This window comes from Myxine glutinosa, chromosome 5 (genome assembly GCF_964187855.1).
Source record: "Myxine glutinosa chromosome 5, kmMyxGlut1.1, whole genome shotgun sequence".
In the NCBI taxonomy this organism is placed as follows: domain Eukaryota; kingdom Metazoa; phylum Chordata; class Myxini; order Myxiniformes; family Myxinidae; genus Myxine; species Myxine glutinosa.
The window spans coordinates 17,661,737-17,682,060 of record NC_136265.1 but is presented as its reverse complement, the minus strand read 5'-3'; the positions used below and the strand labels follow the sequence as shown (position 1 = coordinate 17,682,060).

General features: G+C 46.1%; 1 protein-coding gene across 4 annotated transcripts in view; it reads right to left on the bottom strand.

Moving 5' to 3' along the window:
* Positions 1-1,059: 1,059 nt before the first annotated feature.
* The window catches only part of LOC137427894 (uncharacterized), a 197,902-nt gene continuing 178,637 nt past the window's right edge, over positions 1,060-20,324 (bottom strand). For 3 of the 4 annotated variants that reach the window (XM_068117695.2, XM_078777648.1, XM_078777649.1), the window contains 2 exons: positions 5,991-6,052; positions 1,060-3,261 (listed from right to left, as the gene is read on the bottom strand). In XM_068117695.2, the coding sequence (XP_067973796.2) occupies positions 2,848-3,261; positions 5,991-6,052 (476 nt within the window). In that variant the 3' untranslated portion in view covers positions 1,060-2,847. Of the gene's footprint in view, positions 3,262-5,990; positions 6,053-18,675; positions 20,321-20,324 lie in introns of those variants that run through there. The other variant, XM_078777650.1, reaches the window with a different exon arrangement.

Genomic DNA, 20,324 nt, shown 5'->3' with positions numbered 1-20,324 from the left:
GAACTGACTCCCCATTATGGTTCGCATTGTTTTAATATGCTTTCGTATCTCAAATATGTTGTATAATTATTTTGATGCTCATGAACTCTATAGACAAAAAATAAATTGTACTTTGACCCTAATTTGAAGTGTTTATTCTTCTACACATGCGACTTGAGAACGGATTAACAGATTTCAATGAAGCCAACGACGGTGGATTCGGGGATACTCCCAGGAAGACTTGTGATGCAAAAAAGGTTTGTTTATCGGCACACATGACGAAACTCCAAACTCCAACTTGCGGTCTCTGTCTCTCCCTCCCACTCACTCCCCCCTCTCCCACGCCCCTCACCCTTAATACTCAGGTCAGCCACAAGTGGTATTTGCTAGCATGTGGAAAGTCCCAGGGCTCGTCAAATACTTTTGGTCTGGGTGGATAAACGCCAGAGGCCATTAACACACAATTAGAGGCAGTGGAAGTACTTTTGAGAGGATTAACTCATGAAGAATTCATCAACAGGGGGGAGTGGGGGGGTCAGGTGGATTAGGATTAGGTATTGGCTCTGTAAACATGGCATGTCCAGTCTGGAGTGAGAAAATATTTTGGCACGGAGCTTTATTGGCAAATCCCAAGGAGGGGGGGGGGGGGGGGGGGTAATACCCTGCCTCCGCCCGAGCACGACCTGAAGTCATGTCCGAAAAAAATATTCCGTCACACAAGTGGTGAGCTGTCATTGCAGATTTTGCATGTGAGAAACCATTTAATGGAAAATCCCTGGGGAGGTTATAACTGGTGACCTTATTTCAGCAGAATTAACAATTTTGACCGGGAACCTGGCAGATTATTTATATTTGCACAATTTTCTCCATTTTCCAGGAGTTTCAAGGATGGCCGAGTGTTTTTGGACTTTCCAGTAGTGGAAAAAGCTTTTTGATTTTTCCAGGAAGTTCAAGGACTGTGCGAACCCTGTTAAAACATCCAAGCACAAGTTGAACATTTGAACTTCATGAAAAATTGTATTGAGGTTTTATCAAATTGTGCGCCAGTGATTAAACTACAATGACTGCTCGGAAAACCAATCAGGATTTTTACCTTGAACAGCTTTATTTACAAGCACCTGAACAGTTACTCATCACGAAGTCGGTATCTAATAACTGGATAAAAATAACTAAATGAAAAACAGCATGGTGAACCCAGATTTCAAGTAACCAGCAGTTTATAGCACATAATATAGTACTTTGTTGGGTTAAAGATGATGCACGTCAACACGAATGCCCAAAAAGGAAAAGGTTTTCAAAACAAATACTAACAATGTGTGACAATATCTACAGTTTAAAAAATAAAACCAACTTCAAATCGGGGGAATACCTTTTCCTTCTTGACAACCAAATAAAATGCAGGTTTGGATGCTCGACGACACCAAAAAAAAACAAAAAAAAACAAGAGTGATGAACATTCCAGAATTTTGCTTTTGTACAATTAATAACTGTTGCAAGAGGAGAAATAAAAAATACAAAACCCAACTTTTGCATTGCACAAAAGCAACCGATTTATCGAACATCCCCGAGACAATTAACCAAAAACTGTAAAAACTTGCAAGTAATCTTATAGCCATTAAAACAAGGCGATACCGCCTGACACACAATGCCGTCGCCATCAAGAGCAACGGCCGTCAAGCTAGTTTAAAAAGGAGGAGGAATCTGTGCGTGAGACATCAGAAAGGGAAGGACAAAAGTTTGGATCGTAGTGATGTCAAAGGATGCAGGGGTAGACTGAGGCTACGAGGTCAAGATCACTGCGCGTTCATAGCTTGTGTGCACACTAGGAACTTGGAACAATGCAACAAAGCTAATGTGGCAAAGTGTAAGGAAGCAGTTGATCGACAACAAAAGCACCTGGTTTCGTTTAGGTGTGAAATTATATTGCTGGACAAAGGGAGGAAGCAGTTGATCGACAACAAAAGCACCTGGTTTCGTTTAGGTGTGAAATTATATTGCTGGACAAAGGGAGGGGAGAGGGAGTAGCAGCATCTTGACGAGGAGCGAAAAAGGCAAGCTGAAGGACAAAGGAAGTTTACGATTTGGCGATGACGAAGAGCCCAAGTTGATTACCTGCAACAACTGCTAAGCTTGGATCACTAAGACAAGCTTGCCATGAGGCAAAGTCTGACTTTAGCGAGGTCTACTCCATAGTTAGGGCAATCCTCTGAAATAATCATTGTCAAGAGCTTTTTACAACAGCGATACAGCATCTAAAGCCACCCATCCGTCTCTCATCTATTTCTAGTCCCAGGTTTGCCTCTCCCTTCGGCCGTTTCGTCAACCTCCTTCATAGGTATTCCGTATTCCACTTCCCGTTCTGCGGAAACTCCCAAACAGCCCTCAATGTAATAACGACAGTATGCACTCCTTTGTGAGAATTCCTTTGCGATCAATAAGGTATATCATTTGCAAACATTCCTAACAACCAAGCAGCAAACACGTCACAGCCAACAAGGTCCTCAACAATCATACTAAAAAGGTTTCAAAACACCATCGAACGGACTACCTTCGATCAGCATATGAAGTGGACCCGTGAATAATGCTTTTTGTTCATTTGCAGTGTCAAATCCAAGCCACAGTACCGTGCAAAGAATTGATGAGAGCATCCAGTTGCACTTCACACCTGAAGACACGGCTTGACTCTGATACGTCAGCAGTGGCCGGGTGTCCCATCGAAACCCCCATTCCTCCCGAGGCAATGTGGAGATCATATAATGGATTCAGTGACAATGGTTTTGTTAGATTGGAAATGTACTGAATGCTTCAAAGATTCCAAAATCAAGCAGATGCTGAGCCTTGACCGACTGTTTGTTGCTGTGCCACGACCTAGCCGTTCGTCAGATCCATGCTCTGAGGCTCACAGCATGGACCGAATCGTCCATAGACATCACGTGCGCGCACGGTGAAGAAATAGAGACTGCCTGTGTTGAACTGCGAGAGTGTGCAAGCCATGGGCAAAGGCAGGGCTTTCACCTCCCCAATCTTTTTCCAAAATCCCTGCGGCGTACTTTCCATGGAGCCGGGTTCGCGGTGATAGCCAAACAGATGGTAGCACTCGACGCGCGCACAGCGCAAGTCGGGCCGGTTGATGGTCCACGACAGTACGATCTGGTTTTTGGCGCGCGACACGCTCAGAGAAATGGGTTGCGGCATGGAGAACTTGGCTGCTTCGGCAGGAAGAGTCAATGGATCGGATGGGTCCGGGAAAGGAGGCAGGGAGAACTTTGTGGCTGGAGAACCCTGAAAAGAAGAAGAAAGTGAGGACTCGGGGAAAATAACATTGGTGGGTAAATTGCTTATGGTAGTAATGTATACGACTTTTTGCATGAAGTTGTCAAAATGTATTGATTCCATCACAACAGTCAATCAAAGACTTCAAAAATTATACTTCAACACAAGGCCAAAACATTATATAAGAAACGTAAGTGACCGTCAAACCACCCCCTCTCCCACAATTCTACACCCATTGAACCCCCTTCATTCCTCCACATACCCCACTTATACACCCCTTACACCACCACAACCCAAAAATATTAAAAATCGCTTCTGTATCCATCCACTCTATCCACTACTAAAAATGATCCACTCCCTGCATTCTCCCCTACCCCACACACCCCTTGTTGTCCGTCTGTTTATTTTCTCCCTCAGCCCTGCTGTTGGCGCTCCACCCCACCCCCCTTTATCTGCTGTTCCTTTTGTCCTGTTGCATCCTGATCTGCTCTGTGTACTAGCTCTCTCTGAAGCCTTGACTGAAAAAAAAAAATCACACCTGTGTCCGAAGGAAGCTGTTCAGTTTGGCAATTTTAATATGAAATAGGCAAAGCTGAGAAACAAACAAAACCCATTAGAATTACCCTTTAGAACCCATTAGAATTGCCATTTAGAACCCATTATAATTATTCTTTGGAACCCTGTAAAATTAAACACGGTGTGTTAGAAAGGTCCTTCTTCATTTTTGATGGACATAACCAAGTGTTTTGCATTTTTATTTCAAATTTCACTAAATTTCAAATCCATTTTTTTATTTGAGTGCTCAATTGACCCCACAAAATAAAAAATATCCAAAACAAAAATATTTCCCGAATACTACCGTAAATTTCGGACCATTCAGCGCATCGTTATATAAGCCGCATCCCCTAAATTTTAAAAAAAATCTGGAATTTAAACACACAAGCCACACTGGTTAATAAGCCGCAAATGTTGCACAAAAAACCAAGCGCAAAAACGTCCGAAAATTAACCACAAAAAGTGAGAAACTCGACAACTACAGAAACTTGTCAGACGCGCGCAAAGCACAAATTCAATCACAAATTCAGTGACAAATGAATGAATGAATGAATGAAAAATGAATGATAGTTTTAAGGCCATTTTCCCCGCTAGAGCGGGGGTTAGCCTTGCGGGCCCCATGACAATCATGGTTCCCTGTTTGAGGCAATGTTTTTATGGCCGGATGCCCTTCCAGACGCCAACCCTTGGTCATGCTCTTACGATGCGCAGGGATACGGTGTACCTATTCTAACCCGGGGTACACACGGGGATCATTCATCCCAGCAAGCTGGTACTCAATTTGCCGACCTCGGAAGGATGACAGGCTGAGTCAACCCCCTTAGCGTTAATTCAGCGATCGACCGGGATTCGAACCCAGGATCCTAGGATCCGAAGCCAACACCAGACAAAGCAACACAAAAATAAAAATACAGCTACACCAAAGATACACAATAATACACAATCAAAAAATACCGGTAGTCACATTTATTCGTCGTCGTCATCATTTCCACTGAAACCACTGAAAGCTTCGTCTTCAGTGTCGGAGTTGAACAACAGAAGAAGCCTCTGCTTTCTCCAACGTCTGATCATGGATTCATTCACTCCAAGTTCATAGGCAGCAGCTCGGTTTCCCTTTTCAATAGCCAGTTCGATCGCTTTCAATTTGAAAGCTGCATCGTAAGCATTGCGTCGTGTTTTCGGCATGATGGAAGTTGTCTGCGCAAGGGCGATTAACTGAATGTTTCGTGTGTGTAAAGGCCGTGTGTAAATTTGGAGGAAAAAACCGTAAACAGTTATCACGAGCACACTTTTACAGTGAGTTTTGAATTCACGAAGAGTCAAAACCACTTTTGAAACCAAATGTGAATCTAAACATAGACTGGAGACCGACGACAACAACTTGATTTGGCCTGAACGCGTCATCAGGAAAACCCGCAACATCGGAAAATTCTATAAACAAGCCGCATCGTTATTTTAGCCGCAGAGGTCGAAGTTGAGGGGAAAAGTTGCGGCTAATAGTCCGAATTTTACGCTATTTATATAACATATTGATGAAGGCGGCTCAAAGAGATGCAAGCAGCATGCTATGGACGACAGGGCCAATCATGATACATCAAGAGGTAAGACGATGTTGTTGTAAGAACATGATGCCCAGAACAAGCTGCAGAATTTACAGATCTGCATTCAACATTAACACGGGACCGAGTCGATAACTTCTAAAACAGTGCTTCAAAAGTCACCGACTATGCATTGGCAACAACCATACAGATCAAACCCAAATCGATTATTTTAAACTGAGGTTCAGAATTTATTCCATCCCTTTGATTGGCCAATAAAAGGTTATCTGCCCACATAGTATTTCAAAGGAACCATAATAGTTATCCTTGCCTTGGACAACTAAACACGCAGCAATGTTCGAAGTGTTTGATCATCGCTGTAAAGTAGAAACCCATTATAGCGCATCGAGTTTGTGATCAAATTCAATAGTGCAGATCTTTATGGTTTCTACAATATGCAGAATTGTTTAACAAAACAAGACAGATAGTCTAACAATGGTGTACTGTGTAGCCAGGCTTGGATCTGCTGTTCTCAGCTATGATTGGTGGACGTTTGTGAGGGACATACATACATACACCGGACGGACAGACAAACACGTTGTTCCAGACAGCATTGTCCTACGGGCTACGCCGGAAAAATCTTACCTTTGAGGTGTGGTTGACCACACTCGGTGATCTTTCAACAAGACCGCTTTCTTCTGAAGCACCTGATTCAAAATAAAAAGGTAATGGGGGTGGGGTGAGGAGGAGGAGGAGAGAAAATCACCACCGGAACACTTGTCAACCACAAGCAATACATTCCCTGGACAAAAAATTCCCTCGATTTTGTTCACTTTCCTGGGAGATGCAACACACTTACCCCCACCCCGTATGCATTACATCAAAATATGTCCCCCTCAGAAAACTAGCAAGCTTGCCTGTACAAATAAAAATTTACACAACAGATTAAATACATATATACTTGCACAAAAGTTGGCTAAACCAATCAAAATCTGGTATTTAGACCAGTAAAATATAGTTATAGACTATTAGCTTGTTTTTAACCAATAGCAAAACAAACAAACTAGAAGACAGGGCAGCATGTAGAATCATACCAACATAATCATAAGACGTTAAACAAACAAAAAATACCTATTTTTGGGAACAACCTACCCTCCCCTCGCACAACCCCGTATACCCCCTCAGACCCCAATTTTTCTAATGCCTTCAACAAACATTGGTACATCATGGGTGATAAAGGTTGTGGTGAAGTTTCATCGAAATTGCATGTGTAGTTTCTGAGAAGGAAGCAAATACCTATTTTGGGGGCCTATCAGAGATCAAGCCATTGGAGAAGAGGAAGGATTTGATATCCGAAGCAATGATGGATTCCATGACTTTGCCGATAATTGGGAGCAGGCTGGTTGGTCTGTAGTTGCAAGGATCTGTTTTTGCACATTTTTTGTGTAAAGCGGTAATGTTTGTTGATTTCCAAACTGATGGCAGATGACCTTCAGCAAAAAAGAGGGTGAAGAGATCAGAGAGAGAGAGAGAGGGAGTGAAAGAGCGGTAGAGCAGGATTTTAGGACCCGTGGGCTGATGGCCGTCTGGTCCAGTTGCAGAATCAGAGTCGAGGTTTGACAGAAACTGCTCCACCTTGTCAGGAGAGGAGGACACAGAGTCCAGGAGCAGCTGGGTTCGACTGGGTAAGGTGGGTACAGAGAGGGATGGGTTTGGGACACAAGATTTTGAGGCAAACACAGAGTTGGGGCATTCGGCTTTGTCACGTGCGGTGTCAACTGTGTAGCCATTTGAGGTAAGGGAGGGGATGGAGGGGGAACAAACACCAGAAACGGTTTTGACCAGACGCCACCAGGATTTGGAGGAAGGAGACAGGTTTGAGAGTTCAGTCTTGAGTGTGGAGAGATAGTCCTTCCTGGCTCTCCTGAGGAAAGACACACACTTGTTCCGAGCTTGGTGGAAGGAACTGAGATTGCCTTCAGTTGGATTAGCCTTCCAAGAGACAAAGGCAAGTTGTTTCATGGCAACTACTTGTTGACCTCAAAACTAATTGGTGGTTGGATTCAGTGAGCTGATATACAAATCCTCTACAAATTTCAAGTCAATTGGATGAAAATTGACAATTTTAGTAATTTGGCCTATGTTTGACCTCTTGGCCTTTCAGTGATGTGATATGCTCACCCTGTTCAAATGTCAAGCCAATCGCACGAAAATTGAGGATATTAGAGATTACACCCAAGTTGTTACCCTTTAGCCTATGCTGACCTTTTGACCTCAAGAATAAATAGACTTCTTGCTTATGAACAACTCTACAATTTGATGAAATTTCATGAAGATCGGTTTAAATTGTGACTTGTAGGCGATTGTGACTTGTAGAATAACACACGTGACCATCCAATATATAGAGTACTTCAAATATCTTCGATTTTTACGAGTAAAAAATATATTTATATTTCACTTTCACCCCACAACGATTCTCATTTGTTTTGAATTTCCTTCTGCTACTGGTACTACATTCCCCCCTCCCCCCCCCCCACACCTCCCCTTCTCCCACCGCCGCCCCCCACCTCCACCTGCCATCCCCATTTCCCACTTCTCTCCACACAGAATCTACATTAAATGTAAACACCTCTTCTACTTTAAAAAAAAATCATTTTAAGAATGCATTTCAACGCTTGTTTCTCCTTTACAAATGCTGCACGTGTTCTTATTCTCCACCATGATAGATCTTCTTCTTCAAAGGGATTATTAGCTCCCGTTGGACTTGGTTGGCAACGGGGGCTTATGGTTTGGTTCTCGTCCGTCCGTCCATCCATCCATCCATCCGTCCATCCGTCTGTCAGTCACAGTCCATCTGTCCGCAACCATATCTTGGAGATGTAGGGTCTGATTTTGTTCATACTTTGCATAAAGACAATACATGATGGCATACATATGCACATTATTTTGTTTCTCGATGCGATAAAAAATGGACGACTTGCAGCCATTTTGTTACTTAAACGTGTCCCCAACCATTTATCGTCATGCATGGACCAATTTTGTTCAAACTTGGCACAAATACAATACATGAGAGTATACATACGCAGAAGATTTTGTTTTGCAATCTGACCAAAGAAGGCCGACCGGCGGCCTTTAACTCATAACAGCAAAATTACTACAAGACAGGGGCTATGACATTTTATGTCTTCTTGGTTTTCTGAGGTTTGTGTCTGCTCTGTGCCTCGTCCTCGTCCCGCTCGTACAGCGCAGCATCTCTCCATGCATTTAACAAACGTTATAATCTCTCATTCCATGATCTTTATCTCCATTTGTCAAAGTTGAGAATTTGGAATGAGAAATAGCATCCACCTCCACCCCTTTAAAGCTTCATGCCCCCCATTTCTGCCTCTCTCCTCATACCACCCTCTCAATGCGTCCCCTCACCTCATCCTCTAAAACCTTACCCTGCATACAATCTATCCCCCGCACTCCACACACTTAAACCATCCCGTTCACCCCTCTTCGGAACCTCTCACAGGTAGTCACAGGAGTTGCAGACACTGGAAACCGACCTTTCTACGATCCGACATCAGGAACACGGGGAGCCTCATATGAGCCTCCATGAACTCCAGGGACTTGACAGTCATGCAAACACAGTGGGGAGAGCTCGTCAACAACAATGAGAGGCTCTCGGAGTTAGATGTTGTCATCGCCTGGAATGAAAGAAAGCAGGAGGCCAGTGACCCAGAGGCGAGAGAACACATTGAAGAGTGGCTGTGAGAACTTAACGTCGAATGAGCAGCCTCTGCTATGCACGGAAACCATCACTCCCAAATCTCTTGGATCTGCGAAACAATTGACAGGATCTTGCATGATGACAACGCACTCTGAGAGAGTTTCCAAGCCCTATTTCGTGAGCATGGCACTACAATCGTGAGAACCCAAAATGCACTTGGGTTTATCGTCTCAATCCTGGTGCTCGCACTCACAGTTGCTGGTGATGAGGGGAGGGGAGGGGCACACCATAACCTACACCACCACCATCAGAGAAGTAGAGTCTGAAGAAGTAGGCAAAAAAGCACCTACTTGCAATCCTTAGGTCAGGTCCGAGCAAAGCTTCCTGAAAAGGCTGCAGCCACCCTACCAGGAATAATCAGGAGTATTGTGTCCTGGCTCCTCAGCCTCATGCCCAAGATGGTTGGCTCACTTGCAGAAAATCTGTGGGCATTTGTTGTTGCTGTCAGCGGGCTGGTGTACATACATTGCTACCCAAGACTGGCTAAGAAGTAAACCATAGAGCTAAGAGGCCCACGGCAATTCCACCAACAATGAGCGCTGTCTTTTCATCTTCATGAGCTGCAGCTGCGGCTTTTTTGAGCTGGGGTGACAATCGGCGTAAATGCTGGCACCACAGTCAGGATGACAAAAAACAGCTGTAGCTGGCTCACCTGGTACCACAATGCCTTTGCCTCCCATTACTACAGGTAGAGGGATTGGTGCTGCGCTTACATCAGTGTTCACACCTATTTTGGGATTTCGGTGGCATTAGCAATCTTGTTGTTATAACCCTCAATCCGCTGGTCCAGCTTGCTGAGCTGCATGTCGGAAGGAGCCATGTAGAGCCCATAACCAATAACAGTCTACCTTGGAACATGCATACTGTAGGATATTTTGGTAGCGTTCAATCACTGACAGGAGGTCGACGGCATCTTCAACATCTGCCAAGAACTGCTTTTGATCGTCAAATGTGATGCCGGTACCCAGGAAGCTTGTGTGATTCTAAGCCTGGGTGCAGAGGATTGCCCAGCCATAGGTCCGGATCGAGTTGTTGAGTCGTTCGATACCTGGATGGGAGAATCCCTCTGATTTATCAAGGATGAACGTGGCCCATGCTCGATTGAATCGATTCTGCTGCAGAACTGCATTGGGAGTGAGTTCCATGTGTATAAGCTCCTCGCTGCTCACACGTGGCAGTTTATACTTGGCAAAGACATCTGGAAACTTTACCATGAACTTTTCTTCTGCTGAGTCTGTCACCTGGATATCAGGCCCAAGGTTTTCTACAGGGACTGCTGCCTTGAAAACCCCACCACTCTGTATTTGGCATCTCTATTGAAAGCAAATGCTTTCTCATCCATTGCTTCCAATCAAGTTTGCCTAAGATCCCTGCAGCCATTCTTAAGCTATCGTAGTAACGAAATAATTGGAACTTAACATGACCTCTGATCTTTGACCTTTTGACCCCAAAATCGAATCGGTTTATCTTTTGTTATGGCATGCACAACAACAAGCATGGTGTTTTTTTGGCATGTTTCTTTTTTTTGTTTGTGTTTGTTATGGCATGCACAACACCAAGCAAAGCTTGGGATCAAACACGGCTTTAATCATCAGTTCAAACAACAGGAACTATATACATATTGTTACTGATCGCGGTTTAGATGTTATGATGGGCCGAGCGGATGGTCCAACCGCGACCTAACATAAGACGCAGACACATAAGACACATAAGACGCAGGTGACACAGTGCAAATACTAGCTTATACAGACTTAATTAACCCAGGGACAAGACATACAGAACAAACTCACGTACACAAGAAGGGTGGAGGAAAGGAATGAATGCCGGAAGGAGGAATGGGAAGGTTCAGCTGGGGCAGATGGTTCGGGCTTGATCCCGCACGGGACGTCGGCTGGACCTCGACGGCCACCGATGCCACCGCTATCTGGTCCCCGCGGGGTAACGGGTTGAAGCTGCCTGGTGGAGTCAACGCTGCTTGTGGAGCCAAAGCTGCTTCTCTGGCTCACCTCAGGGCGCGTCTGCCGTCTCTGGCGCAACTGCTGGTAATTGACCTTGAACCTTCTCTCTCTTGGCCCTGGTGTCTCCTCACCACCGACAACTCAACGCAACCAACGTAACCACTGACCACTCGACACCACCACTTCTCACCACCGACTTCTTTACCGCAACCAACGCAACCACTGACGACCAACTGACGACTCTCTCTGACGACTCACTCAACGCTTCTTGCGCGCGCGCCTTTATAGCGCCTCTAGCGATCAAGCCGCCGGCCTTCAGGACACGCCCATCGGTGTGCTCACCTCGGCCCTGGTTGGTCATGCGACCCTCTGGCTCACTCCTCCCCTCTATGACGAGGTGGAGACACGCCTTTCTTCTCCGACCCTGCCTCGTGGTCAATGGCGGTTTTGGAGGGGAGGTAATTGGCAATCGAGAGTTGGCAATCACGAGAGGGGATGTAAAAGAAATGGGGATTTTGGGGATGGGAATGAAAGGGGATCTATTCTCTTTCACTGGTGCAATGGAGTACTTCAATTAATGGGAGACACAGCCTTACTCTAAAACACAGAATATAGTGTAGGCTGCTATGTCTTAAAAATGGCTGTCGTGTTTTTTTTTTGTTAAAAGCAAAATTCCACTTGATTCCTTGTCTTTGGGGTGTCACATGTTCGAAAAAATAGGTTGTTAATTTTTTAAAACGGATTAAGGGTGTCAAATCCAAGATGGCCGCCAAATATATATAAATTCCATTAAAACTGGTATTCTGAACACAGTATGAGGTCCAAATTAATGATAATACCCATAATTTCAATACCAAGGAGTTCAAAAACAATTAATTTCAATATGGCAGTCAAATTCAAATTCAATTTCAATATGGCAGAAGGAAGCGGCATTGACCAGGCTTGGGTCGAAGCTGGACTCTATTCTCCAACAACCGTAACGCAAATCCCAAATGGAAAACATCTCTACAGGTCCCTAGAAGCACATACTGTAACACTGCTTGCTCTATACCATCTCTACTTTGACAGGTTCCTAACAAAAGCACCAGAAGAGAAAGTGTTCCTAAGTGAAGCGTCCATTGATTTGGAAAAAGCATATCAGAAAGATATCAGCATGAACACAGGCAACCGTCAAAACCTCAGAGATGCCGTCAGAGAAACCATGACCATGTTCGAATCTAGAGATATCCTCACAAAGTTGGGACAGTTTGAAAGCAATCCAGCACCAATTCAACACTACATCCGTAACTACTTGAGGCAGTTTGAAACTATCCTTCAGTATATTAGAGCTACCAGACAACGGGACCTGCTGCTGCATATGGAAAGCACTGAAGCTCTTATCAAGTACTTCTTTGCTCACGACCACCTGAACTACGCACGTTTGCTCCCTTTGTACCTGTCAACAATGCAGCAAACAGAACAAGTTTTTCCAGATGTCTGGGCAGAACTCCTGAAAGGAAATTTCTGTGTGACGAAGGGGATTTCTGCATTCACTTCAATAGGTCCAGATCACGGAATTGAGCAGGAGAACCGCAAACTCAAGGTCATTGGAGGCATTACTGGAATAACCCAAATTGAGAGAGCTCTAGACCATTTCTTCCTGATTGCACCTGACTTGTCTAATCTAGTAGAGGAGTTTCAAAGAGAATATGGCATGGAAGGTGCTGATACCAGAGACCAACACCACGAGATCACAGGGGGAAAGTCCACCCGAGTAATGAGAAATTCCGCTAGATTGACAGAGGTATTTGTTGTTCATGGAGACCCATTCGTAACCGATGAGAGTGACCTGTGTAACCTTCTTACCAAGAAAGTAATTGATGAAAAGGTAACAAAGGACATAGTAGACCGCGATGCCATCGGACAACAGTTGTTCCAGACATTTGTCAAAGAACGCCTTACAGAAGGAAAACTTTCAGTGTGGGATCCAATGAAGAGAAAGAACATAGGCACTTTCAAAAGTGCCAACACAGTGAAGAAAGTGAAAGCAGGTGACAAACTCATTAAAATCAAAGAAGAACGAGGACTCCTACAGAGGTTTATAGTAGCATCAAGAAGCCGTCCAGACCTTGATCTAAAGGACTGTATTGGGAAGTATGAATTTGGAATTGTTCCACGTGCCCTTTTCGCTTCGGATGGGTCACTTCTCCTAGCATATGACAAGGCTAAGGTCCTTCATCATCTTGAAGCGCTAGTTACCAAGGAGCAACCTAGCCCAACAGAAGCCACAAGCGATCCAGCTAATGCCATACCGAGTGTTTCTGGCGACCAAGTATTGAGTGAAAACTCCCAAACTGAAGTACCACCCCAAGCCGGGGCGCCTGAAGTACAAGAAGCGCAGCCTGAGCAAGAAGCTTCAACTGACATCTCCGACATGTCTGAGAAATTTATAAAGTTGTAGTCATAGATGGCATGGCCCTCGTTAACTCCATCTCCAAGACAGACAAAATGAAAACATGCAGTGATTTTGCCATGTCATTTCTTGAAAAGCTTATCAGGATTGCAGCTAACTACGACGAAGTAAGACTAGTATTTGACAGATACGTCGAAAGTTCTCTGAAAGAGCAAATGAGAAAAAAGAGAACAAAGGGAAACTCGACCTACTATCACATCCAAGATAGTACACTGATCCAGAATATTTCCTTGAAGGACTTCCTTTCAAGTGTCAAAACCAAGGCAGAACTTGTAGAGTATTTAGCTGCAAAGATTCTGGATCACAGCAACAGCTCTGCCAACAAATTGAAGAAGTTCATGGTAACCTTCGGCATTGAGACAAAAGGCAATGTAAGTGTGCCTGATGAATTGGTAAAACACGGTCATGAAGAAGCGGATACGTTACTCTTGCTCCATGCCCTAACAGTTAACGGCGATGTAGAACTTGTAATAGACTCTCCAGATACCGATGTCTTCTTGCTGATGATCCACATGTATCCACAGCTACCTGCTGAGACATATTTCCTTACCGGAAAAGGAAAACTGAATAGGAAAATTGCAGTCAAACCTATCTTTGAAAAGTTAGGAGTTAACCGCACCTCAGCTATTCTCAGGTTTCATTCTTTCACAGGATCAGATATGTGTGGCAGGTTCGCCGGCAGGACAAAGGACTGGTGTATGAAGGTGTTCATGTCCTGCGATGATATGATACTGGATTCACTTGCTTCACTTGGCAAATCTGCTGCTACACCCTCTCCAAACGCAATTGACCAACTGGAAAGGTTCGTTTGCTTGTTGTACAGATCCAAAACACACACCAAAGTAAATGCACTACGATGGTTCTTGTACTCAAATCGACAGTCCGAGGGAGAGAGTCTGCCTCCAACCTCTGGATCATTGACACCACACATTCTGCGAGCACATTATATTGCAATGATATGGATGCAGGCATGCGAAAGTCAACCGTCCCTTCCTTCTCCCACTGACTACGGATGGAAGTCAGAGGAAAATAGATTTCTTCCGGTGATGTGTTTGAACCCTCCAGCACCAGAGGCCGTGACTAAGCTGGTAAAATGTGGCTGCAAATCAGGATGCAAAGGAAACTCCTGTAGTTGCCGCAGCAATAAACTCCCATGCACAGAGGTCTGTAGCTGTTTGAACTACGGCTGTAGCAACAATGAACAATCAGCTCAGAACATTGTGGGAGATGAACACGAGGACTTGTAAGGTAAAACGGATGATTGTGAGACAGGAATATTTAAATATGGTCAAACAGGAAATTACATTACGCTATCATTGTTATAGCAATGTGGACCTTTGTGTAAAACAGTGGTAGCCATATTGGATTTTCTCACTATTTCTCACTATGGCTGGCATCCACCGATTTCAACGAATCAGTAACATGTTTCCCCAACGGCCTAGCATTACTTATGTGGGCACTACCACCAAAATGGACCTATTTCATCATTCACAATTTGTGTTATCAAGAACATTAAGTTTTTGTACTGTGGTTATTTAAGAAGTGGCGGCCATCTTGGATTTTTCCACCATTTTGAATTTGACTGCCATATTGAAATTAATTGTTTTTGAACTCCTTGGTATTGAAATTATGGGTATTATCATTAATTTGGACCTCATACTGTGTTCAGAATACCAGTTTTAATGGAATTTATATATTTTGGCGGCCATCTTGGATTTGACACCCTTAATCCGTTTTAAAAAATTAACAACCTATTTTTTCGAACATGTGACACCCCAAACACAAGGAATCAAGTGGAATTTTGCTTTTAACAAAAAAAAAAACACGAAATGACATAACAGCCTACACTAATAAGAGATAACTATCAAACAGGGGTATTCTATTATTTGGCTGACGTGTATGCTTGTGGACTAATTATGGGATGCCCTTTCACCTTTACACAGCTCCGGAGGTAGGGGGGCGCAGAATAAACAATAATAATAATAATACAGCACACAATCAAAAAAATACAGTCCTCATCTCCGCAACACTGCACCCTCCTCCTCTTAGGCACGTCCCGGGCCTACAACTTTTATTTAGTGTGATACGTAGGTGTAGTTCCCTCTACTTTTAACCTGACCCTGAGTGCGACAGTTTTAAAACATAAATAAATGTGTCCCGCTGCTCCATTGCACCATGCCTAACAGACTTACGCCCACAGTTAACCGAATTGCGGAATGGTCTTCAAACTACACACTGACGGTGGGAAGCATTATTTACAATGACGCTATTTTTATTTACAAAATTAACCCAGGACCTGTGATTGTTCTTTCTGGGGGGGAGACAGTCTGCTCTGCATCGACGCACCATGAAAGCACCCAAAAACGCACCAATACAAACACCCTCAAGCACCAATCGGTGCAGTCACCATAGTTCATCAGTGTAAATAAACCAACAACCCCTAACCCTGCAGGTGATCTCTTGCTCTTCGGCTCCCTCTGCTGGTTATCATCATTTGGTCTTCCAGATGTTGTCATTCTTTCATTTTCTTACTGGCGGCCTATTTGCAATAAAGTGTGCCCAATGTGTCCTTTTTATTTTCTTTATTTATGGCCCACAGGGCCGACTACGTGTGGTTCACCTGTGGGGCATCGGTGCCCTGTGGCCAAGGTCCGCCAGCAAGATTTCGGGCCCTCATGGCCGGTTCCAGCAGAGGGGCCATGCCCCAACCCATGGGGTCCATAAGTGGTGCTCGGCCACCGGCATGTGGTCCATAATGTGGTGCATCGATGCAGACAGCTGGTTCTGGGAATTTTGGGCGCACATTGGCCGACCCACGCACGCTCCCCTCGGCGCCCAATGGCGCACAGGTCATGTGGGAGACAAAAGGGGAAAGACAAATGAGCAAGGGGTAAGGTCACAAGGGTACACATCAATAAGGCAATGCAAGGCGAAATGCGTACGGAGGGCGAAGTGAGAAAGCTCGTCCCTACCGTACGTCACCCCCCTGTCACCTACACTACCCTTGCCCTTACCCCATATTTACAAAATCTACCCATTTACAAATTCGTCACTACTGTCACGTCTTCCCCATATTTCCTCTATACCAAATTCGTCACCACAATCCCTCTAACCAAAATTTGCCATCACCCAATTCGTCATCAATCCTCATAAGGAGGGAGAGATGGAATTACGCACAATGTCACACCCACGTCATGATGCGTCTCACAATCCAAACATTTGCATCAATGAAAAATAATAAAACATGGCATGGTGTGGAGTTCCTGTCACCTCAGGTGAGTGGATGCAGATGGTGCGAGGAGACTTCATCCCAACTACTTTCTAAATGACATTAACACACTTTACACTACCCGGGGTCTCTCCCTGCAAATCCATTGGCCAACTTACACTATGGGTTCTAACAACCAATTCCCATTGACCAAACTGTGGTGCTTCTCAATTTGGGGTCTCACTCCCCCGATTCATCTCCCGGTGCCCTCGCACAATTTCTGGGCTGCGACGTGTAGCTCTCCCAGCAGGTCTACCCACCTGCACACCACCACTGCAGTTGCCACCCGAGCTTACGTAGCTCCTCACCCTAACCTAACTAACTGGGGACAGTCCCTCCTGGGTCTGTCACCCCACTCGGTGCCCTCTGGCACTGGGCTACCCGGGTCCGTCCTCCGGATCCTCGGGCCCCATCCACAACAACTACTACCGGCTCCCAGAGCCCACCTGCGGCCTCACCTGGCTGACATCCTCACAGTGGTGGAGCACCCAACCAACTACACACACTAACAGGCTACACGCCCAGCCATTTCCACAACACTAATGCACCCATCCAAAGACCATTCTTTCACCCGCACCACAGATGCCAATATCCAACCACAATTTACCTATACCCTCTACCTAACACTTACACTACCCGCCCCGGGTATCCGTGATGGGGGTCCACTCTTCCCCCATTCACACCTTCGCACCATCCACTCCACTCCACAATTTCCACCATTCTCACTCCACGACCATCCATTCCAATACTCCAGATATTCCACACTACCATTTATTCCACACAGCCACATACACCTGTTGTTGCACACCTGTGCAATCACCTGGTGCCACCTGCACCCTCCTCCTCTTCCTGGACCATTTGGTCATCACAACACGCAATCACCACTACTCCCTCATACACTGCTCCACACACCTGTTCAGTTGCACACCTGTGCAATCACACCTGTTCAATCACACCTGTTCAATCTTCAAACACACGGCATCATCTCAGCTAACTACTCCCCTCTGAAACTTGCGCTTCCCAGTCGTCCCTTTAAACTATTGCGCTCCCACGTCATTATCATCCATACTAATCTACCTGCGTCCCCACTACAGGTATCATTGTCACTAACTAACCTTAACGTTACCTGTCATCTTCGCTAGATCCCTACACACGATATCCTAACCCACCCGGGCTAGTTTTCACTGCCATCAACCCCATAAGCTATAGCGCATCTGCCCCACTTCTGTGAGGGATGGTGGATTTGCCATCCCACCACATCGGGGGTCTCTCACTATAAATTTTGTTCGTCCAAATTCCAACCAATTCAAAAATTTTCCATTTACTGCCAATTCTACCCACTATTATAAATTTCGTATCAAATCACGATCACTATCACTATCACCATCATTACAGTCCACTATATCCCAGCCTCGGTGCGTCATGACATCATTAAACTCGGCTTCGCAAAGCCGAGCAATGAATTCGGGTGGTTTGGTCGCCTGCAGGTTGAATCCGTCCGGCTTTCGGTTCAAGGGAGGTGGTTTGGTTGGACCGAGGCTCCACGCACCATCTCGGCGCGGCACCTTGCGGTCCCGGGCCCGATGGCTCAATCTCCCTCGGTCGGAACCCCGTCCCCACGAGGGGGCACCGTTCCGCTTCCTCCCACTCGCCCTTGAACCGGACCGGTCGCCTCGCCCGCCAAGGCCCGGACTCGACCGTGCGGGGCGGGGCCAAGCCCGAATCGGCAACGACGCTTCGAAGAGAAGCGACGCAGCATCGACCTGCGCCGGGCCTCGCACCCAACAAAGCACCCCGCGCCCCGAGTGCTCGCATCGGCTATCCGTCGCCCAAACCGCTAACCCGGTTACCGTCGATGCTTTACTTGCATGCTCACACGCATACGCTACCCCTTTCACCCTCACAAAACCCGGCGTTCCAACGCCGTCCGTACATTCCACCAACGCTCTCCCTGTTACACACCACACCTCTCGCGCACACTCTTGCGCACACTTTGGTCCACACCTCTCCTCCGTTACGTCCTCCGTAACACTCACCATGGGCGTGCACTCTGGCATCCACCCACTAACGCGCTCAGATGGGCTCTCCCACACTCGCGCTACCACCAACCCAGGTGTGCTTCCTCGCACACCCTCTACCATTCCAAGCGTGCATTCTCGCACCCGCTCCACCACCAACTCACTCCTCGTGTCACTCTCACCCTCGCACGTACACTCCGTACACACCGACGTGCATTCTTGCTCGCACTCGGTTTCACTCCCACACTTTATAACACACCCACTCGCCGACGCACACTTTTTCCTCCCACGCGTGCCATTTCCACTCACACGGGACCCTTCACCAACGCCCGGATGCCTCCTCGATCCCAAGCGCGCGAAAACTCTTTTGTCGTCAAACATCCTCTTACAAAATCTCCCCGCACAATACACAGCACGTCTCACCTTCGGGGTTCTTCTTCCTCCCTGCACCAAAACCTGCAAACTTCCATTTGGATTAGCGAGTACAGCATCGTGATGTGAGCAGGGACTTTGTACATAATCCATTTCTCCCTGCAATTCCCGGGCTACCTCCGTCATCTCTTCAATTTTAATTCCCAGCACTGCTTTTTCTTTATTAACCTCGGCGACCGCTGGCTTTAATAAAACACCCTCCTCTACCTCAGCGGTCGCCGGCTTTTCCAAACCCCGGGTCGCGATTTCTACCCCCGTCATTGTACCCGCGCTTTCCTCCGCTTCGCTCAACCAGTGCTTTTCGACCCGCGTTACCTCCTCGTGCACCCCTGGGACCCTTTCGCCCAACTTGCGGTCTCTGTCCCTCTGCTCCCTTTCCTCCCTATTGGCCCTCATTCCGTTCGTTGCTGCTTCAATTTGGTTTCCCCATTGTTCCATTCGCTCACCATGAGCATCCATTTTTGCTTCTAGCCTGTTCATAAGGGCCCTCATTTGTATCATCATAAAAAGGTCCGAATCCCCCAGCGGCGCTGCTACGGTCACGGGCGCGGCTAGATTTGGTGCCGCTGTAACCGCGTGCGCAAAGGCGCCATTATGTGCGCCTGATACCCCCTCAACCACATTGCCAATGTTCTCCTCCTCTCCTTCCTCCACATACATTTCCCCGAGGTCCTGGGTCGATTCTACCCCGTCTATCTCTCCCACCGGCATCCCGTCGCCTTGACCAGCCATGGCGCGATTTCAAAATTCGGGTTTTGTAAAACAAAAGCAATTTCGGTATTTTGTAATTTTGAGCGCGTTAAGCGCGCTTCGGGTCCAATCCCACTTCCCGACACCAATTGTTACTTAATAACACAATTGGTGTTCCAAAATTTGGGCCTAACAAATTTAGTCCCAGGTCCGAATCCCAACTCCTGACAACAATTGTTACTGATCGCGGTTTAGATGTTATGATGGGCCGAGCGGATGGTCCAACCGCGACCGTTACAGGATCCCCGATTCTTCCCCAACTCACCCGATTCACCCAGAACTTTGGCCGTATCGCACCGCAGCTGCCCAATCTGGGAAAAGACTAA